General features: G+C 48.2%; 1 protein-coding gene across 1 annotated transcript in view; it reads right to left on the reverse strand.

The window, feature by feature from the left end:
* EDC4 (enhancer of mRNA decapping 4) overlaps positions 1-23,483 on the reverse strand; it is a 1,121,437-nt gene that overhangs the window by 1,010,851 nt on the left and 87,103 nt on the right. Inside the window, exon 2 of the mRNA XM_063945256.1 lies at positions 14,781-14,949. Within this exon, the coding sequence (XP_063801326.1) occupies positions 14,781-14,949 (169 nt within the window). The remainder of the gene's footprint in view (positions 1-14,780; positions 14,950-23,483) is intronic.

Genomic DNA, 23,483 nt, shown 5'->3' on the forward strand with positions numbered 1-23,483 from the left:
ACAATAAGGGAGGCAATTTGAATCCCGGGTAAGACTCATACCAGCCACACCAATCACACCGTACAACTTGTGATCTAAACCCAGTTAACAGTATGATAACAGAAAGAGCCTCTTAAAGATGGCTCCTTAACAATATAACCCGAATTTGTTAACAATAACTATGTACAGTATTGCAGATAATCCGCACTTGGGATGGGCGCCCAGCATCCACTACGGACTCCGAGAAATAGAATTATCGGTAAGTAAATTCTTATTTTCTCTATCGTCCTAAGTGGATGCTGGGGTTCCTGAAAGGACCATGGGGATTATACCAAAGCTCCCAAACGGGCGGGAGAGTGCGGATGACTCTGCAGCACCGAATGAGAGAATTCCAAGTCCTCTTTTGCCAGGGTATCAAATTTGTAGAATTTTACAAACGTGTTTTCCCCCGACCACGTAGCTGCTCGGCAGAATTGTAATGCCGAGACCCCTCGGGCAGCCGCCCAAGATGAGCCCACCTTCCTTGTGGAATGGGCCTTAACAGATTTAGGTTGTGGCAGGCCTGCCACAGAATGAGCAAGTTGAATTGTGTTACAAATCCAACGAGCAATCGTCTGCTTAGAAGCAGGGGCACCCAACTTGTTGGGTGCATATAGTATCAACAGCGAGTCAGATTTTCTGACTTCAGCCGTCCTTGAAATGTATATTTTTAAGGCTCTGACAACGTCCAACAACTTGGAGTCCTCCAAGTCGCCAGTGGCCGCAGGCACCACAATAGGTTGGTTCAGGTGAAACGCTGATACCACCTTAGGGAGAAAATGCGGACGAGTCCTCAGTTCTGCCCTATCCGAATGGAAGATTAGATAAGGGCTTTTATAAGATAAAGCCGCCAATTCAGATACTCTCCTGGCGGAAGCCAGGGCCAGTAACATAGTCACTTTCCATGTGAGATATTTAAAATCCACCTTTTTCAATGGTTCAAACCAATGGGATTTGAGGAAATCTAAAACTACATTTAGATCCCACGGTGCCACCGGAGGCACCACAGGAGGCTGTATATGTAGTACTCCTTTAACAAAAGTCTGTACCTCAGGAACTGAGGCCAATTCTTTTTGGAAGAATATTGACAGGGCCGAAATTTGAACCTTAATAGATCTCAATTTGAGACCCATAGACAATCCTGATTGTAGGAAATGTAGGAAACGACCCAGTTGAAATTCCTCCGTCGGAACACTCCGATCCTCGCACCACGCGACATATTTTCGCCAAATGCGGTGATAATGTTTCGCGGTGACTTCCTTCCTTGCCTTAATCAAGGTAGGAATGACTTCTTCTGGAATGCCTTTCCCTTTTAGGATCTGGCGTTCAACCGCCATGCCGTCAAACGCAGCCGCGGTAAGTCTTGAAAGAGACAGGGACCCTGTTGTAGCAGGTCCCTTCTCAGAAGTAGAGGGCACGGGTCGTCCGTGACCAACTCTTGAAGTTCCGGGTACCAAGTCCTTCTTGGCCAATCCGGAGCCACTAGTATTGTTCTTACTCCTCCTCACCGTATAATCTTCAATACCTTTGGTATGAGAGGCAGAGGAGGAAACACATATACTGATTTGTACACCCAAGGTGTTACCAGTGCGTCCACAGCTATTGCCTGTGGATCTCTTGACCTGGCGCAATACTTGTCCAGTTTCTTGTTGAGGCGAGACGCCATCATGTCTACCATTGGTCTTTCCCAACAGTTTACTAGCATGTGGAAGACTTCTGGATGAAGACCCCCCTCTCTCGGGTGAATATCGTGTCTGCTGAGGAAGTCTGCTTCCCAGTTGTCCACGCCCGGGAAGAACACTGCTGACAGTGCTATTACGTGATTCTCCGCCCAGCGAAGAATCTTGGTAGCTTCTGCCATTGCACTCCTGCTTCTTGTGCCGCCCTGTCTGTTGACATGGGCGACCGCCGTGATGTTGTCCGACTGAATCAACACCGGTTTTCCTTGCAGGAGTGGTTCCGCCTGGCTTAGAGCATTTTAGATTGCTCTTAGTACCAGAATGTTTATGTGAAGAGACTTTTCCAGGTTCGTCCATACCCCCTGGAAGTTTCTTCCTTGTGTGACTGCTCCCCAACCTCTCAGGCTGGCGTCCGTGGTCACCAGGATCAAATCCTGTATGCCGAATCTGCGGCCCTCCAATAGATGAGCCTTTTGCAACCACCACAGAAGATATACCCTTGTCCTTGGCGACAGGGTTATTCGCAGGTGCATCTGAGGATGCGACCCTGACCATTTGTCCAACAGATCCCTTTGGAAAATTCTTGCATGGAATCTGCCGAATGGAATTGCTTCGTAAAAAGCCACCATTTTTCCCAGGACTCTTGTGCATTGATGTACAGACACCTTTCCTGGTTTTAGGAGGTTCCTGACAGGTCGGATAACTCCTTGGCTTTTTCCTCGGGAAGAAAAACCTTTTTCTGAACCGTGTCCAGAATCATCCCTAGGAACAGCAGACGTATCGTCGGAAAACAGCTGCGATTCTTGGAATATTTAGAATCCAGTCGTGCCGTCGAAGAACTACTTTAGATAGTGCTCTTCCGACCTCCAACTGTTCTCTGGAACTTGCCCTTTTTAGGTCGTGCAAGTAAGGGATAATTTAGATGCCTTTTTTCTTTGAAGAAACATCTTTTCGGCCATTACCTTGGTAAAAAGGCCCGGGGTGCCGTGGATAATTCAAACGGCATCGTCTGAAACTGATATTGACAGTTCTGTACCACGAACCAGAGGTACCCTTGATGAGAAGGACAAAATTTGGACATGGAGGTAATCCTTGATGTCCAGGGACACCATATAGTCCCCTTTTTTCCGGTTCGCTATCACTGCTCTGAGTGACTTTATCTCGATTTGAACCTTTTATGTAAGTGTTCAAAACATTTTAGATTTAGACTATGTGTCACCAAGCCGTCTGGCTTCAGTACCACAATATAGTGTGGAAAAATAATACCCTTTTCCTTGTCGTAGGAGGGGTACTTTGATTATCACCTGCTGGATATACAGCTTGTGAATTGTTTCCAATGCTGCCTCCCTGTCGGAGGGAGCCGTTGGTAAAGCAGACTTCAGGAACCTGCGAGGAGAAGATGTCTCGCCTCTCCAATCTTTACCCCTGGGATAATACTCGTACGATCTAGGGGTCAACTTGCGAGTGATTCCACTGCGCCCTGAGACTCTTGAGACTACCCCCCCACCTTGAGTCCGCTTGCACGGCCCCAGCGTCATGCTGAGGACTTGGCAGACGCGGTGGAGGGCTTCTTTTCCTGGGAAAGGGCTGCCTGCTGCAGTCTACTTCCCTTACCTCTATGTCTGGGCAGATATGACTGGCCTTTTGCCTGCATACCCTCATGGGAAAGGAAAGATTGAGGCTGAAAAGACGGTGTCTTTTTTAGCTGAGATGTAACTTGGGGTAAAAAAGGTTGGATTTCCCAGCTGTTGCTGTGGTCCCCAGGTCCGATGGACCGACCCCCAAATAACTCCTTCCCTTTATACAGCAATACTTCCATCTGCCGTATGGGATCTGTATCACCTGACCACTGTCGTGTCCCTGACATCTTCTGGGAGATATGGACAACGCACTTATCTTGATGCCAGAGAGCAAATATCCCTCTGTGCATCTCACATACATATATATAGAATGCATCCTATTAAATGCTGTACATGAATAAAATATTTTCAGTCAGGGAATCCGACCAAGCCAACCCAGCACTGCATCTCCAGGCTGATGGCGATCGCTGGTCGCAGTATAACCACCGTATGTGTGTATATACTTTTTAGGATATTTTTCCAGCTTCCTATCAGCTGGCTCCTTGAGGGCGGCCGTATCTGGAGACGGTAACGCCACTTGATAAGCGTGTGAGCGCCTTATCACCCTAAGGGGTGTTTCCCAACGTACCCTAATTTCTGGCGGGAAAGGGTATAACGCCAATATTTGCTATCGGGGTAACCCTACGCATCATCACACACTTCATTTTATTTTATCTGATTCAGGAAAAACTACAGGTAGTTTTTTCACTCCCACATAATACCCTTTCTTGTGGTACTTGTAGTATCAGAAACACGTAACACCTCCTTCATTGCCCTTAACGTGTGGCCCTAATGAGAAATACGTTTGTTTATTCACCGTCGACACTGTATTCAGTGTCCGTGTCTGTGTCTGTGTCGACCGACTGAGGTAAATGGGCGTTTTTTTTTTTTTTTAAAAACCCTTGACGGTGTTTCTGAGACGCCTGGACCGGTCCTAATAGATTGTCGGCCGTCTCATGTCGTCAACCGACCTTGCAGCGTGTTGACATTCTCACGTAATTCTCTAAATAAGCCATCCATTCCGGTGTCGACTCCCTAGAGAGTGACATCACCATTACAGGCAATTTCTCCGCCTCCTCACCAACATCGTCCTCATACATGTCGACACACACGTACCGACACACAGCACACACACCGGGAATGCTCTGACAGAGGACAGGACCCACTAGCCCTTTGGGGAGACAGAGGGAGAGTCTGCCAGCACACACCAAAAACGCTATAATTATATAGGGACAACCTTATATAAGTGTTTCTCCCTTATAGCATCTTTTATATATATACAATATCGCCAAAATCAGTGCCCCCCCTCTCTGTTTTAACCCTGTTTCTGTAGTGCAGTGCAGGGGAGAGCCTGGGAGCCTTCTCTCCAGCTTTTCTGTGAGAGAAAATGGCGCTGTGTGCTGAGGAGATAGGCCCCGCCCCTTTTTCGGCGGGCTCGTCTCCCGCTATTTTTGAAGTTAGGCAGGGGTTAAATATCTCCATATAGCCTCTGTGGGCTATATGTGAGGTATTTTTTGCCTCTAATAAGGTTTTTATTTGCCTCTCAGAGCGCCCCCCCCAGCGCTCTGCACCCTCAGTGACTGTTGTGTGAAGTGTGCTGAGAGGAAAATGGCGCACAGCTGCAGTGCTGTGCGCTACCTTTATGAAGACTCAGGAGTCTTCAGCCGCCGATTTTGGACCTCTTCTCTCTTCAGCGTCTGCAAGGGGGCCGGCGGCGCGGCTCCGGTGACCATCCAGGCTGTACCTGTGATCGTCCCTCTGGAGCTAGTGTCCAGTAGCCAAGCAGCAAATCCACTCTGCACGCAGGTGAGTTCACTACTTCTCCCCTAAGTCCCTCGTTGCAGTGATCCTGTTGCCAGCAGGACTCACTGTAAAGTAAAAAACCTAAGCTAAACTTTCTCTAAGCAGCTCTTTAGGAGAGCCACCTAGATTGCACCCTTCTCGTTCGGGCACAAAATCTAACTGGAGTCTGGAGGAGGGTCATAGGGGGAGGAGCCAGTGCACACCACCTGATCTGGTAAAAGCTTTACTTTTTTGTGCCCTGTCTCCTGCGGAGCCGCTATTCCCCATGGTCCTTTCAGGAACCCCAGCATCCACTTAGGACGATAGAGAAATGTGGATTTTCCAGCAGTTGCCGTGGCTACCAGGTCAGATAGACCTACCCCAAATAACTCCTCCCCCTTATAAGGCAATACTTCCATGTGCCTTTTAGAATCCACATCACCTGACCACTGCCGCGTCCATAAACCTCTTCTTGCAGAAATGGACAGCGCGCTAACTCTTGATGCCAGTCGGCAAATATCCCTCTGTGCATCACGCATATATAGAAATGCATCCTTCAAATGCTCTATAGTCAGTAATATACTGTCCCTATCTAGGGTATCAATATTTTCAGTCAGGGAATCCGACCACGCCAGGCCCGCACTACACATCCAGGCTGAGGCGATAGCTGGTCGCAGTATAACACCCGTGTGAGAGTATATACATTTTAGGATATTCTCCAGTTTTCTATCGGCAGGTTCCTTTAGGGCGGCCGTATCAGGAGAGGGTAGTGCTACCTGTTTAGACAAGCGTGTGAGCGCTTTATCCACCCTAGGGGGTGTTACCCAACGTGCCCTATCCTCTGGCGGGAAAGGGTACGATGCCAATAACCTTTTAGGAATTATCAGTTTTTTATCGGGGGAAACCCACGCCTCATCACACACTTCATTTAATTCCTCGGATACAGGAAAAACTACAGGCAGTTTTTTCTCACCAAACATAATACCCTTTTTAGTGGTACTTGTATTATCAGATATATGCAATACATTTTTTATTGCTTCAATCATGTAACGTGTGGCCCTAGTGGAAGTCACGTTTGTCTCCTCATCATCGACACTGGAGTCAGAATCCGTGTCTGTGTCTGCCATCTGAGGTAACGGGCGTTTTAAAGCCCCTGATGGCGTTTGAGACCCCTGGACAGGCACAAGCTGAGTAGCCGGCTGTCTCATGTCGTCAACTGTCTGTCGTAAGGAGCTGACACTGTCACGCAATTCCTTACACAAGCTCATCCACTCAGGTGTCGACTCCCTAGGGGGTGACAACTGTATAATAGGCAATTGCTCCGCCTCCATCTCATTTTCCTCCTCAAACATGTCGACACAATCGTACCGACACACCGCACACACACAGGGAATGCTCTGATAGAGGACAGGGCCCCACTAGCCCTTTGGGGAGACAGAGGGAGAGTATGCCAGCACACACCAGAGCGCTATATATATATATATATATACACAGGAATACCACAATAAAGTGTGCTTTTCCCTTTATAGCTGCTGTTAGTATAAAACTGCGCCAAATTAGTGCCCCCCCTCTCTTTTTTACCCTTTTCTGTAGTGCAGGACTGCAGGGGAGAGTCAGGGAGACGTCCTGCCAGCGGAGCTGTGATGGAAAATGGCGCCCGTGTGCTGAGGAGATAGGCTCCGCCCCCTTCTCGGCGGCCTTTTCTCCCGCTTTTTAGGTGAGTTCTGGCAGGGGTTAAAATACACCCATATAGCCCTGGGGGTTATATGTGGTGTATTTATGCCAGCCAAGGTGTTTTACATTGCTGCTCAGGGCGCCCCCCCCTAGCGCCCTGCACCCTCAGTGACCGGAGTGTGAAGTGTGCCTGAGTAACAATGGCGCACAGCTGCAGTGCTGTGCGCTACCTTGTTGAAGACAGATGTCTTCTGCCGCCGATTTTTCCGGACCTTTTCTTGCTTCTGGCTCTGTAAGGGGGCCGGCGGCGCGGCTCTGGGACCGAGCTCCGAGGCTGGGCCTGTGTTCGGTCCCTCTGGAGCTAATGGTGTCCAGTAGCCTAAGAAGCCCAATCCACTCTGCACGCAGGTGAGTTCGCTTCTTCTCCCCTTAGTCCCTCGATGCAGTGAGCCTGTTGCCAGCAGGTCTCACTGAAAATAAAAAACCTAAAACTAAACTTTTCACTAAGAAGCTCAGGAGAGCCCCTAGTGTGCACCCTTCTCGGCCGGGCACAAAAATCTAACTGAGGCTTGGAGGAGGGTCATAGGGGGAGGAGCCAGTGCACACCAGGTAGTCCTAAAGCTTTTACTTTTGTGCCCAGTCTCCTGCGGAGCCGCTATTCCCCATGGTCCTTACGGAGTTCCCAGCATCCACTAGGACGTCAGAGAAATAAGATTTTACTCACCGGTAAATCTATTTCTCGTAGTCCGTAGTGGATGCTGGGAACTCCGAAAGGACCATGGGGAATAGCGGCTCCGCAGGAGACTGGGCACAACTAAAGAAAGCTTTTAGGTCACCTGGTGTGCACTGGCTCCTCCCACTATGACCCTCCTCCAAGCCTCAGTTAGGACACTGTGCCCGGACGAGCTGACATAATAAGGAAGGATTTTGAATCCCGGGTAAGACTCTTACCAGCCACACCAATCACACCGTATAACTCGTGATACTATACCCAGTTTAACAGTATGAAAACAACTGAGCCTCTCAACAGATGGCTCAACAATAACCCTTTAGTTAACAATAACTATGTACAAGTATTGCAGACAATCCGCACTTGGGACGGGCGCCCAGCATCCACTACGGACTACGAGAAATAGATTTACCGGTGAGTAAATTCTTATTTTCTCTGACGTCCTAGTGGATGCTGGGAACTCCGAAAGGACCATGGGGATTATACCAAAGCTCCCAAACGGGCGGGAGAGTGCGGATGACTCTGCAGCACCGAATGAGAGAACTCAAGGTCCTCCTCAGCCAGGGTATCAAATTTGTAGAATTTTGCAAATGTGTTTGCCCCTGACCAAGTTGCAGCTCGGCAAAGTTGTAAAGCCGAGACCCCTCGGGCAGCCGCCCAAGATGAGGCCACCTTCCTTGTGGAATGGGCTTTTACCGATTTAGGATGCGGCAGTCCAGCCGCAGAATGCGCCAGCTGAATTGTGCTACAAATCCAGCGAGCAATAGTCTGCTTAGAAGCAGGAGCACCCAGCTTGTTGGGTGCATACAGGATAAATAGCGAGTCAGTTTTCCTGACTCCAGCCGTCCTGGAAACATACATTTTCAAGGCCCTGACTACGTCCAGCAACTTGGAATCCTCCAAGTCCCTAGTAGCCGCAGGCACCACAATAGGTTGGTTCAAGTGAAAAGCTGATACCACCTTAGGGAGAAACTGGGGACGAGTCCTCAATTCCGCCCTATCCATATGGAAAATCAGATAAGGGCTTTTACATGACAAAGCTGCCAATTCTGACACACGCCTGGCTGAAGCCAAGGCCAATAACATGACCACTTTCCACGTGAGATATTTTAGATCCACGGTTTTAAGTGGCTCAAACCAATGTGATTTTAAGAAACTCAACACCACGTTGAGATCCCAAGGTGCCACTGGAGGCACAAACAGGGGCTGAATATGCAGCACTCCTTTCACAAACGTCTGAACTTCAGGTAGTGAAGCTAGTTCTTTCTGGAAGAAAATCGACAGAGCCGAGATCTGTACCTTAATGGAGCCTAATTTCAGGCCCATAGTCACTCCTGCTTGTAGGAAATGCAGAAATCGACCTAGTTGAAATTCCTCTGTTGGGGCCTTTTTGGCCTCACACCAAGCAACATATTTCCGCCATATGCGGTGATAATGCTTTACAGTTACATCTTTCCTGGCTTTAATCAGCGTAGGAATGACTTCCTCCGGAATGCCCTTTTCCTTCAGGATCCGGCGTTCAACCGCCATACCGTCAAACGCAGCCGCGGTAAGTCTTGGAACAGACAGGGCCCCTGCTGCAGCAGGTCCTGTCTGAGCGGCAGAGGCCATGGGTCCTCTGAGATCATCTCTTGAAGTTCCGGGTACCACGCTCGTCTTGGCCAATCCGGAACCACGAGTATTGTTCTTACTCCTCGTTTTCTTATTATTCTCAGTACCCTTGGTATGAGAGGCAGAGGAGGGAACACATAAACTGACTGGTACACCCACGGTGTCACTAGAGCGTCCACAGCTATCGCCTGAGGGTCCCTTGACCTGGCGCAATATCTCTCTAGTTTTTTTTTTAGGCGGGACGCCATCATGTCCACCTGTGGCCGTTCCCATCGATTTACAATCAGCGTGAAGACTTCTGGATGAAGTCCCCACTCTCCCGGGTGGAGGTCGTGCCTGCTGAGAAAGTCTGCTTCCCAGTTGTCCACTCCCGGAATGAACACTGCTGACAGTGCTAGTACGTGATTTTCCGCCCATCGGAGAATCCTTGTGGCTTCTGGCATTGCCATCCTGCTTCTTGTGCCGCCCTGTCGATTTACATGGGCGACTGCCGTGATGTTGTCTGACTGGATCAGTACCGGCTGGTGTAGAAGCAGGGATTTTGCCTGACTTCGGGCATTGTAAATGGCCCTTAGTTCCAGAATATTTATGTGTAGGGAAGTCTCCTGACTCGACCATAGTCCTTGGAAGTTTCTTCCCTGTGTGACTGCCCCCCAGCCTCGAAGGCTGGCATCCGTGGTCACCAGGACCCAGTACTGTAAGCCGAATCTGCGGCCCTCTAGAAGATGAGCACTCTGCAGCCACCACAGCAGAGACACCCTGGTTCTTGGAGACAGGGTTACTAGGCGATGCATCTGAAGATGCGATCCGGACCATTGGTCCAACAGGTCCCACTGAAAGATTCTGGCATGGAACCTGCCGAAAGGAATTGCTTCGGAAGAAGCCACCATCTTTCCCAGGACCCGCGTGCAGTGATGCACCGATACCTGTTTCGGTTTCAGGAGGTCTCTGACTAGAGATGACAGCTCCTTGGCTTTCTCCTCCGGTAGAAACACTTTTTTCTGGACTGTATCCAGAATCATACCCAGGAACAGTAGACGTGTCGTTGGAACCAGCTGCGATTTTGGAATATTCAGAATCCAACCGTGCTGGTGTAGCACCTCCTGAGATAGTGCTACCCCGACCAACAACTGCTCCCTGGACCTCGCCTTTATCAGGAGATCGTACAAGTACGGGATAATTAAAACTCCCTTTCTTCGAAAGAGTATCATCATTTCCGCCATTACTTTGGTAAACACCCTCGGTGCCGTGGAGAGTCCAAACGGCAGCGTCTGGAATTGGTAATGGCAATCCTGTACCACAAATCTGAGGTACTCCTGGTGAGGATAGTAAATGGGGACATGCAGGTAAGCATCCTTGATGTCCAGGGATACCAATAACCGCCCTGAGCGATTCCATCTTGAACTTGAATTTTTTTATGTATGTGTTCAAGGATTTCAAATTTAAAATGGGTCTCACCGAACCGTCCGGTTTCGGTACCACAAACAGTGTGGAATAGTAACCCCGTCCTTGTTGAAGTAGGGGCACCTTGACTATCACCTGCTGGGAATACAGCTTGTGAATTGCCTCTAGCACAGCCTCCCTGCCTGAGGGAGTTGTCGGCAAGGCAGATTTTAGGAACCGGTGGGGTGGAGACGCCTCGAATTCCAGTTTGTACCCCTGAGATACTATTTGAAGGATCCAGGGATCCACCTGTGAGCGAGCCCACTGATCGCTGAAATTTTTGAGGCGGCCCCCCACCGTACCTGGCTCCGCCTGTGGAGCCCCACCGTCATGCGGCGGACTTGGAAGAAGCGGGGGAGGACTTTTGCTCCTGGGAACCTGCTGTTTGGTGCAGCCTTTTTCCCCTAACTCTGCCTCTAGACAGAAAGGACCCGCCTTTTCCACGCCTGTTTTTCTGAGTCCGAAAGGACTGTACCTGATAAAACGGCGCCTTTTTAGGCTGTGAGGAAACATGGGGTAAAAATGCTGACTTCCCAGCAGTTGCTGTGGAAACTAGGTCTGAGAGACCATCCCCGAATAACTCCTCACCCTTATAAAAGGCAAAACTTCCATGTGCCTTTTTGAATCTGCATCCCCTGTCCACTGGCGAGTCCATAAGCCTCTCCTAGCAGAAATGGACAGTGCACTTATTTTAGATGCCAGCCGGCAGATCTCCCTCTGTGCATCTCTCATGTATAAGACTGAGTCTTTTATATGCTCTATGGTTAGCAGAATAGTGTCCCTGTCTAGGGTGTCAATATTTTCTGACAGGGAATCTGACCACGCAGCGGCAGCACTGCACATCCATGCTGACGCAATAGCTGGTCTAAGTATAATGCCTGAGTGTGTATATACAGACTTCAGGATCGCCTCCTGCTTTCTATCAGCAGGTTCCTTGAGGGCGGCCGTATCCGCCCTCAAGGGCGGATACGGTAGTGCCACCTTTTTAGACAAACGTGTGAGCGCTTTATCCACCCTAGGTGGTGTCTCCCAACGTGACCTATCCTCTGGCGGGAAAGGGAACGCCATTAGTAACTTCTTAGAGATTACCAATATTTTATCAGGGAAAGCCCACGCTTCTTCACACACTTCATTTAATTCTTCTGATGGGGGAAAAACTACGGGTAGTTTTTTCTCCCCAAACATAATACCCTTTTTAGTGGTACCTGGGTTTATATCAGAAATTTGTAACACCTCTTTCATTGCTTCAATCATGCAACGAATGGCCTTAGTGGACATTAGACTAGACTCGTCGTCGTCGACACTGGTGTCAGTATCCGTGTCGACATCCGCGTCTGCCATCTGAGGTAGCGGGCGTTTTAGAGCCCCCGATGGCCTTTGAGACGCCAGGACAGGCACGAGCTGAGAAGCCGGCTGTCCCGCATTTGGCATGTCGTCAATTTTTTGTGTAAGGAGTCGACACGTGCACGCAATTCCTTCCATAAGTCCATCCACTCAGGTGTCTGCCCCGCAGGGGGTGACATCCCTTCTATAGGCATCTGCTCCACCTCATTATCCTCATCAAACATGTCGACACAGCCGTACCGACACACCGCACACACACAGGGAATGCTCTAACAGAGGACAGGACCCACAAAAGCCCTTTGGGGAGACAGAGTGAGAGTATGCCAGCACACACCAGAGCGCTATATAATGCAGGGACTAACTGAATTATGTCCCCTATAGCTGCTGTTATATATACTGCGCCTAAATTTAGTGCCCCCCCCTCTCTTTTTTACCCTTTTCTGTAGTGTAGACTGCAGGGGAGAGCCAGGGAGCTTCCTTCCAGCGGAGCTGTGAGGGAGAAATGGCGCCAGTGTGCTGAAGGAGATAGCTCCGCCCCTTTTTCGCGGACTATTCTCCCGCTTTTTTATGGATCCTGGCAGGGGTAATTATCACATATATAGCCTCTGGGGCTATATATTGTGGTATTTTTTGCCAGCCAAGGTGTTTTTATTGCTGCTCAGGGCGCCCCCCCCTAGCGCCCTGCACCCTCAGTGACCGGAGTGTGAAGTGTGTATGAGGAGCAATGGCGCACAGCTGCAGTGCTGTGCGCTACCTTGGTGAAGACTGATGTCTTCTGCCGCCGATTTTCCGGACCTCTTCTTACTTCTGGCTCTGTAAGGGGGACGGCGGCGCGGCTCCGGGACCGAACACCAAGGCCAGTTCCATGCGGTCGATCCCTCTGGAGCTAATGGTGTCCAGTAGCCTAAGAAGCCCAAGCTAGCTGCAAGCAGGTAGGTTCGCTTCTTCTCCCCTTAGTCCCTCGCTGCAGTGAGCCTGTTGCCAGCAGGTCTCACTGTAAAATAAAAAACCTAATTATATACTTACTTTCTAGAAGCTCAGGAGAGCCCCTAGTGTGCATCCAACCTCGGCCGGGCACAAAATCTAACTGAGGCTTGGAGGAGGGTCATAGTGGGAGGAGCCAGTGCATACCAGGTGACCTAAAAGCTTTCTTTAGTTGTGCTCAGTCTCCTGCGGAGCCGCTATTCCCCATGGTCCTTTCGGAGTTCCCAGCATCCACTAGGACGTCAGAGAAATAACATTGTTGCGACCCTGAGGGATCCGAGGGGAGCATACATAAATAATTTTAATAACACTCCCCCACATATACTACCACGTCTGTGCTCGAGCCACAGGCCCATGGTACCGTACCATACATATAAATATATATACAGGCATACGGCAGTTACAGCATGTTAATTTACACTCAGTAATAACAGTTGGTGCCGACAGGGTCACCCACATACCACTGTGTCTCCCATACAGTGTTTACTTTTGACAAGCATACAACTACCGACCTGTTGACTCTGCATCTACTCGCCAACAGGCGTCAGCGATGCAGACAGTGATCCCCATAGCCGTTTGTGACAGAACACTCACGCATGTCGACACATGTGGACTATAGTGGGTATATCTGACAAGGGACACACACAGAAATATGCACAACAATGATTACATGCACATTTCTAAAAAATAGTGCTATATTTCCCTCAATATAACACAGAGAAAATGGCGCTGAAGACTTTTGTGAGGGCTAAGACCGGCCCTTTTTGGCACGCTTCAGCCCCGTTATAATATAGTTTTTTATGCAGGCAGGAGACCGTATAGTGTCTACGCACTATATACCTACTTAAAAAATATATGTATTGCTGTCCAGGGCGCCCCCTCCCTGCACCTTGCACCCATGTAAAACCGTTGGTGTGTGGGAGCAATGGCGTGCAGCGCGACCGCTGCTTTATACTGGCGGGGATATCGTACACGGTGCTCGGGACCCGAATATGCTTTCTTGCCAGTCTAAACGAGCCCTCAGTAACTGCTGCCCAGGGCGCTCCCCCCCCCCAGCGCCCTGCACCCTGTGAGTGCCGTTGGTGTGTGGGAGCATGGAGCGCAGCGCTTCCGATGCTGACCTCCGTTACTGAAGTCTTCTGCCGTCTGTTCTCATACTCACCCGGCTTCTTTCTTCTGGCTTCTGTGAGGGGAGGTGACGCCGCGGCTCCGGGAACAAGCAGCTAGGCGCACCAAGTGATCGAACCCTCTGGAGCTAATGGTGTCCATTAGCCTAAGAAGCAGAGCCCTTAACTCAGAAGAAGTAGGTCTGACTTCTCTCCCCTCAGTCCCACAATGCAGGGAGCCTGTAGCCAACAGGTCTCCCTGAAAATAAAAAACCAAACAATAAAAGTCTTTAGAGAAACTCTGTAGAGCTCCCCTAGTGTGTGTCCAGTTACTCCTGGGAACAGAATCTAACTGAGGTCTGGAGGAGGGGCATAGAGGGAGGAGCCAGTTCACACCCATTCAAAGTCTTATAGTGTGCCCATGTCTCCTGCGGATCCCGTCTATACCCCATGGTCCTTACGGAGTCCCCAGCATCCTCTAGGACATATGAGAAATATACTTGATAAATGAAAGTTAGAACATGATTGGGCTATGGGCAAGTTCTCAACTCATGCTCTTCGGAAGATTTGAAACATCTCCCCCTTAATAAATTGGGCTTTGAAACTTCATACAGTATTGCCTTCAGGAACCTTACTCAAAACTAAAGCTACAATGTTTTTAATTTGATCAACACAATCTCTTGAAGAAATGACAGTAAGGAATTTATACTATTGTAATGCAATAAATGGTTCGTTACAGTAATATTGAACAATAAAATAGAAGCAATAGAACAGTAAAATAATCACTTACACGACTTGTTTTTCTGAGAAGGGTACTGTATTAGCATTTTGGAGACTTGAGTCCAGCAAAGTGGCATCAACACTATCCGCATCTCCAGACACAGTAGGATCAGCGGCAAGAAATCCATTCAAATCTCCATTAAAGGAACCTGACTTTTGCTGGTTTTCACTTACAGGATCTGGAGAAAAAAAATAATATTAAAGAGTCAGTCAACAATTTCCAGATATAGCATGTTATAGTGTTAATTTATATCTAATACAACTATTTCTTTGGTGGACTTTCTACTGATGCTCAAGTAGATGTCCACGCAGAGTACATGATGTAATGGGCAAATATCAAGAACAGGGACCCTGTTATATTCAGGGTAAAGGCACCCAATACATATTTTTTTCATATAGATATATGAATAACTATTCATTTTAAGGATCACCGGTACAAAATGCTGTGTAAACTCAATCTGCACGTCGCCGACACTGGATCCTGCAAAATAGCCCCAGATCATCATATTCCTCCCCTATGTTTGATAGCTGGCATCACAGGAGTTAATTTATTAGCAGGGGCTTGTAAAACCCCAAATTTAAAATTGCAATGCTTTTAATAAAACATGGGATGTGCTGCTATTAAAAGCATTGCCCTTGACTTCTGAATTCGGCATGGAGGAGTAAGCAGCAGCTCCCGCGAGCTGCTCCATTACCACCAGCTTACCCGTATTTCGCCGGATTGTGTATCCGCCCACTGCTCACAGACATCATCCTGCCTGGCCCCCCCTTACATGGAGAAATATTTGGGCCTTCCGGCACACTCCAAACAGCCACCGCCAGCCCTCCCTCCCAGATAGGAGAAACGCCGCGCCGAGCACAATATGGCGCCGAGCTTGGATACTGCTCCAGAAATGCCAGCAGCTAAGACAGCTGTAATGGCTGACATCCGGCGATCCTGGTCAGCCACAGGTAAATGACAATTCTGCTACTCCAGTCACTTATTCTGAAATAGTGGCTGCTATACAAAATACTAGGACTACCCTGCTGCAGAAGGCAGTTAGCAACATAACTGCACAACTACAGAAGCTCACTTACAAGGTGTCAGCAGCAGAGGTTCGTTTGGGAACCACAAATGATATTACACTTCTGAAAAATACAGTTACACATCTAGAGAGTGACAATAACAGTCTTCATGATAAGATTGATAAAACGATTACACGCTGCAATAACTTGCATTTAGTCGGTTTGCCTGAATCAATTAGAGGTTCAGGGCTTGAGTATTTTGTTCCTAACACCCTTCTAAAGCTTTTAAATTTTGAAGCGGATTGTGCCGATATGGTAATAAAGCTTGTCCATAGGATGGGAGACCAACCCGCACAGGCTCAAACTAGCCACGTATGATGATCTTTAAAACTATGAACTTTCTACATGAAACAGCCATTTGGAGAGCCTCACGTAAAGCTGAAACTCTTCTGTGGGAAGAAATACTCTGAGAATCTTCCAAAATTGTTCAGTGCCTCCCTGGTTAAAGAAAAGCGCAGGTTTGCTATGCTGTACCCTGCACGCCTCCGTTTGTTTTAAGGGTCATCCTTTACTGATATCACCAATCCCAAAGATGCTGAAGCTTTCTTGAAGTAAGAAAGTGAGTCACTTCAAGATATCTCTGATACTCCAGCAGTTCAACGCAACATTTTTTTAGGTTCTAATATGGTTATTTTGCTCAATATTATATTCTCTGTGTAACTCTCCTCAGAAATCATAATTTCCCCCGATGTTACCGGATATCCTTTTCATGTAACACGGAGGTTCTAACAATGTGAGCTTTTGTATTTTACTTATACCTCTTACGGGTACTGGTGGTAGGAAGGTAGCTCCGTCACTATGATATTACTGGTTCCCTGTTATATTAAGCTATCGCCGTTTCACCTGAAGTCCAAATACCCCCATTTCTTAGAGATGTTTATATCGTCATTGCTGTATGCGCAGTTTGTTTCTTCTATCTGAAATTTCTCTAGTCTGGTGTCTTGTCTCTTTCCTGCTGTGGTTTGACCTTCTTAATCCCCCATCCCCTTCCCTGGATATTGATATTTTACATGGTACAACAATCTCTGGTATTTTTCTTACATAGTAAGAACGTCGTAATTTTATTCTCTCTCAATAAAAGGTCTATTGAGTTAGCCTGTTTGCAAGAGATGCACCTGGTTTTACAAGAAATTTAAAAATTACAGATGTTGAATTGGTCATTATTAGGAGCTGCATCCCTTAATTCAAAGTCTTGTGGTGTAGCGATCTTGGCGAGAGGGTCACTTCCTAAAGAAGAACTTTCAGTTATATCTGATCCTGAGGGATGTTATATTCTAAGACTTTAAACTGGTTAATAAAAAATATCAAATATGCAATGTCTACGCACCTAACACTTATTAAAAAAAATAAAAAATCTTTACTTCTCTTATGGCCAAATTATATACCGGTGATCTTACTTCTAGTCTCATCTCACTAATTAGACAGATCTCATTACAGTAAATCCTTTAAACCTCTTCCAAAAATAAGGGTTCCTTGGCTAGCAAAAAGACTTAATCTCAGACTCCTGGCGAGCTATAAATCCTACAGAGAAAGTTTTCTTGAATTTCAATGGCCCATAATACATGGTCCCAGACAGATTACATATTCGTTTCCTCTACACACTTCTCAAATATTAGACAAGCTATCATGGAGCAGATATCTATATCAGATCATAGGTTGGTCTGGATTGAATTGATTTATAAACTTGAAAAACATAGGATTTTAATACCTACCGGTAAATCCTTTTCTCTTAGTCTGTAGAGTATGCTGGGGACTCCGAAAGGACCATGGGGTATAGACGGGATCCGCAGGACACATGGGCACACTATAAGACTTTAAATGGGTGTGAACTGGCTCCTCCCTCTATGCCCCTCCTCCAGACCTCAGTTATAGGAACTGTGCCCAGGGAGACGGACATTTCGAGGAAAGGATTTTTGTTAACCAAGGGTGAGACACATACCAGTCCACACCACAACACACCGTACAACATGGCATTCAACTAACCAGTTAACAGCATGAACCAAAAAAATCAGCAACAGGCTGATTGAACAAAAACACATCCTTTGTGTAACCAAAGAAATAACTAATAACAAGTACTGCAGATAGAGTCCGCACTGGGACGGGCGCCCAGCATCCTCTACGGACTAAGAGAAAAGGATTTACCGGTAGGTATTAAAATCCTATTTTCTCATTCGTCCTAGAGGATGCTGGGGACTCCAAAAGGACCATGGGGTCTATACCAAAGCTCCAGACCTGGTGGGAGTGTGGGGATGACTCTGCAGCATCGATTGAGAAAACATGAGGTCCTCATCAGCCAGGGTATCAAACTTGTAGAATTTTGTAAAAGTGTTTGAACCCGACCAAGTAGCTGCTCGGCAAAGTTGCAACGCCGAGACACCCCTGGCAGCCGCCCAAGATCAGCCCACCTTCCTAGTGGAATGGGCCTTTACCGATTTCGGTAACGGCAAACCAGTCGTAGAATGAGCATGCTGAATCGTATTACAAATCCAACGTGCAATAGTCTGCTTAGAAGCAGGAGCCCCAATCTAGTTGGAAGCATATAGGACAAACAGCGCCTCAGTTTTCCTGATACGAGCCGTTCTGGCTACATACATTTTCAAAGCTCTGACCACATCGAGAGACTTTGAATCACCCAAGGCTTCAGAAGCCACAGGAACTACAATAGGTTGGTTCATGTGAAATGAAGAAACCACCTTAGGGAGGAATTGTTGAGTCCTCAACTCCGCTCTATCCACATGGAAAACCAAATAGGGGCTTTTGTGAGACAAAGCCACCATTTCCGACACCCGCCTCGCGGATGGCAAGGCCAATAGCATGACCGCTTTCCAAGTGAGGAATTTCAGCTCAACCTTTTGTAAAGGTTCAAACCAATGTGACATAAGGAACTGGAACACCCCGTTAAGGTCCCATGGTGCCACTGAGGGCACAAATGGAGGTTTGATGTGCAGCACGCCCTTCACGAAAGTCTGTACTTCTGGAAGCGAGGCCAATTCCCTTTGAAAGAAAATTGATAATGCCGAAATCTGCACTTTAATAGATCCTAACTTTAGGCCCGCCTCCACAACAGCTTGCAAAAAATTAAGAAACCGACCCAGCTGAAATTCTTCCGTAGGGGCCTTCTTGGATTCGCAGCAAGACACATTTTCTCCAAATACGGTGGTAATGCTTCCCGTTACCTCCTTTCTAGCTTTCAGTAGAGTGGGAATGACCTCTCCGGGAGTACCCTTACGAGCTAAGATTTAGCGTTCAACCGTCAAACGCAACCGTGGTAAGTACTGGCCTGGAACATGCACAGCCCCTGCTGTAACAGATCCTCTCTTAGAGGAAGAGGCCAGGGATCTATGAGTAATTCCTGAAGATCCGGATACCAGGCCCTCTTTGGCAAATCTGGAACAACGAGCATCGCCTGAACCCCTGTTGTTCTTATGATCCTTATCACCTTTGGGATGAGTGGAAGTAGAGGGAACACATAGACCGACAAACACCCACGGTGTCACCAGTGCGTCCACTGCTATCGCTTGAGGGTCCCTTGACCTGGAACAATACGTCTGAAGCTTCTTGTTGAGGCGAGAAGCCATCATGTCTATTTGAGGAAGTCCCCAACTACTCGTCACTTCTGCAAAGACCTCTTGATGAAGACCCCACTCTCCTGGATGGAGATCGTGTCTGCTGAGGAAGTCAGCTTCACAGCTGTCGACGCCTGGAATGAAGACCGCTGACAGAGCGCTTGCATGTTTTTCTGCCCAGCGAAGAATCCTTGTGGTCTCCACCATCGCCGCTCTGCTCCTTGTTCCGCCTTGGCGGTTAATGTGCGCCACCGCTGTTTTGTTGTCCGACTGAATCAGGACGGGTAGGCCGCGAAGCAGATGTTCTGCTTGAACCAGGCCGTTGTAAATGGCCCTTAAATCCAGAATGTTTATGTGTAGACGAGCTTCTTGGCTCAACCATTTTCCCTGGAAATTTTCCCCTTGTGTGACCGCTCCCCAACCTCGGAGACTCGCATCCGTGGTCACCAGGATCCAATCTTGGATCCCGAACCTGCGACCCTCTAGGAGGTGAGAACTCTGGAGCCACCACAGGAGAGAAATCCTGGCCCTGGGAGATAGGCATATCTTCCTGTGCATGTGTAGATGGGACCCGGACCACTTGTCCAACAGGTCCCACTGAAAAACTCTGGCATGAAACCTGCCAAACAGGATGGCCTCGTAAGCCGCCACCATCTTCCCCTGCACTCGAATGCATTGATGAATCGTCACTCTTGCCGGTTTCAGAATTCTCTTGACCATGTTCTGGATTTCCAGAGCTTTTTCGAACGGGAGAAAAATTCTCTGTAGTTCCATGTCCAGAATCATGCCCAAGAACGACAACCGTGTTGTCGGAATCAACAGTGACTTTGGCAAATTTAGGAGCCAGCCATGTTGTTGCAGAACCGTCAGGGAGAGCGCAACGTTTTTCAGCAACTGCTCCTTTGATCTCGCCTTTATCTGGAGATAGTCCAAGCACGGGATAATTGTGACCCCCTTGCTTGTGCAGGAGCACCATCATTTCCACCATTACTTTGGTGAAAATCCTCGGGGCTATGGAAGGACCAAATGCCAACGTCTGAAACTGGTAATGACAATCCTGAACAGCGAACCTCAGGTACGCCTGATGAGGATATATGGGGACATGCAGGTAAGCATCCTTTAGGTCGACTGACACCATAAAATTCCCCCTTCCAGACTGAAGATCACTGCTCGAAAAGATTCCATCTTTTGTTTGAATCTTTTTAAAAACAGATTGAGGGATTTTAAGTTCAGAATCGGTCTGACCGAACCATCCGGCTTCGGGACCACGAACAGGCTTGAATAAAACCCTTCCCCCCGTTGTGACGGGGGTACCGCGACAATGACAAGCTGCTGACACAGCTTGTGTATTGCAGCACACACTACCTCCCTTTCCGGAAGAGAAGCTGGCAAGGCCGATTTGAAAAATTGGTGTGGGGGCACATCTTGAAACTCCAGTTTGTATCCTTGGGTCACAATTTCCAGCACCCAAGGATCTAGGCCCGAGTGAACCCAGAACTGACTGAAAAGCTGAAGATGCGCCCCCACCGGTGCGGACTCCCGCATGGGAGCCCCAGCATCACGCGGTGGATTTAGCAGAAGCCGGGGAGGACTTCTGCTCCTGGGAGCTAGCCAGAGCCGGCGACCTTTTTTCCCCTCCCCTTGCCTCTAGCAGCAAGGAAGGAGGACCCTCGTCCTTTCTTGAATTTATTAGACCGAAAGGACTGCATCTGATAGTGAGACGTTTTCTTCTGCTGTGTAGGGACAAAAGGCAGAAATGAAGACTTACCCGCGGTAGCTGTAGAAACCAGATCCGCGAAACCTTCACCAAACAAAACTCCACCTTTATAGGGCAGAGCCTCCATAGCCTTTTTAGAATAAGCATCACCATTACATTTATGAGTCCACAACACCCTCCTAGCCGAGACTGCCATGGCATTGGCCCTTGTTCCCAAGAGGCCAATATCTCTCGCAGCCTCCCTTAGATAGACTGCAGCGTCCTTGATATGACCCAGAGTCATAAGCACACTACTCCTATCCAGGGTGTCTAAGTCAGATGACAAGTTATCTGCCCATTTTTCAATCGCGCTACTCACCCATGCCGATGCTACGGCCGACCTAAGCAGCGTACCCGTAGTGACATAAATAGATTTCAAAGTACCGTAGTTTCCTGTTTACGATCTGCAGGATCTTTAAGGGCTGCCGTGTCAGGGGACGGTAGTGCCACCTTCTTGGACAACCGCACCAGAGCTTTGTCCACCGTGGGAAATGACTCCCACCCTAACCTATCCTCAGAGGGAAACGAGTATGCCATAGAAATTCTCCTGGGAATCAGCCACTTTTTGTCATGATCTTCCCAAGCCTTTTCAAAAAAAGCGTTAAGTTCATGAGAGGGAGGAAACGTTACCTCAGGTTCCTTTCCTTTAAACATACAGACCCTCGTCTCAGGGACAGCGGGGTCCTCAGTGATATGCAACACATCCTTTATAGCCACAATCATGTACTCAATGCTTTTAGCCAGTTTGGGATTCAACTTGGCATCATTGTAGTCGACACTGGAGTCCGAATCCGTGTCGGTATCTATCTGCAATCTGGGTAAACGTACGCTTCTGTGACCCTGAAGTCTGAGTTTGTGACAAAACATCTACCATGGATTGTCTCCATGCTTTGTTCTGAGACTCAGATTTGTCTAATCTCTTATGCAACAAAGCCACACTTGCATTTAAAACATTCCACATCTTCACCCAATCAGCAGTCGGCGGTGTCGATGGAGTCACTCCCAGTCTGTTCTGCCCCCCGCACCAGCCTCATCCTGGAAAGAGCATCTAGCCTCAGACATGTCGACACGTGTACAGACACCCACAATCACACTGAGCTATAGGGGACAGACTCACAGTAAGGCCCTTCAGAGAGACAGAAAGGGAGTTTGCCAGCTCACATGCAGCGCCGCAGCCGGTCTGAAAAAATGTACAAACCCCAGACCTAGCAGCGATTTTATATGTAAATCAATACAATACCAAATATGCTGTGCCCCCCCTGCTTTTGCACCCTGTTACTTGATACAGAAGTGAAGGGCCAGGACCAGTGTCTCTGCAGCTTGCTGTGGAGAGAAAATGGCGCTGATTAGAGTTGGAGGACGAAGCCCCGCCCCCTACATGGCGCGCTTCTGTCCCGCGTTTATTTATACTGGCGGGGGTCTGTATACAGTGCCTATGCACTGTATACTGTCATGTCAGTGCCCAAAATGAGGTTTAATTGCTGCCCAGGGCGCCCCCCTGCGCCCTGCACTCATATAGTGTTGTTGGTGTGTGGGAGCAATGGTGCGCAGCGCAACCTCTGCGCAGTACCTCCGAAGATCAGAAGTCTTGTGCCGCCTCTGAAGTCTTCTTGCTTCTGCTACTCACCCAGCTTCTCTCTTCAGGCTCTGTGAGGGGGATGGCGGCGCGGCTCCGGGAACGAGCAGCTAGGCGCACCAAGTGATTGGACCCTCTGGAGCTAATGGTGTCCAGTAGCCTAAGAAGCAGAGCCTTTAAACTCACAAAAGTAGGTCTGCTTCTCTCCCCTCAGTACCACGATGCAGGGAGCCTGTTGCCAGCAGTGCTCCCTGAAAAATAGGATTTTGGTACTTACCAGGTAAATCCTTTTCTTTGAATCCATAGGGGGCACTGGAGTACTCTTGGGATATGGACGGCTTAGCAGAAACAAAGGCACTGAATATTTAAATTTAGAACTCTCCACCCCTCCATATCCCAGAGTACCTCAGTGTACGACCTCAGTGTTTTTTTACTGAGCGAACAGGAACTATAGAGAGGTTGACAATGGAGAATTCCTATAACATAACGGACAACAACAAAGTTGACACATAACGTTACTGTCAACTAAACAGTTGACACCATAACCGATAGACCTTTATAATTTGAACCAATCGGTGAAAATGTGGTACCATAAGCTCCTCTGAGCTTAATACAACCCAGGTAAAACTGCTCTGGGTGGGCGTCCAGTGCCCCCTATGGATTCAAAGAAATGGATTTACCTGGTAAGTACCAAAATCCTATTTTCTTTTTCATCCACTAGGGGTCACTGGAGTACTCTTGGGACGTACC

This window comes from Pseudophryne corroboree, chromosome 11 (assembly GCF_028390025.1).
Source record: "Pseudophryne corroboree isolate aPseCor3 chromosome 11, aPseCor3.hap2, whole genome shotgun sequence".
Classification (NCBI taxonomy): Eukaryota; Metazoa; Chordata; class Amphibia; order Anura; family Myobatrachidae; genus Pseudophryne; species Pseudophryne corroboree.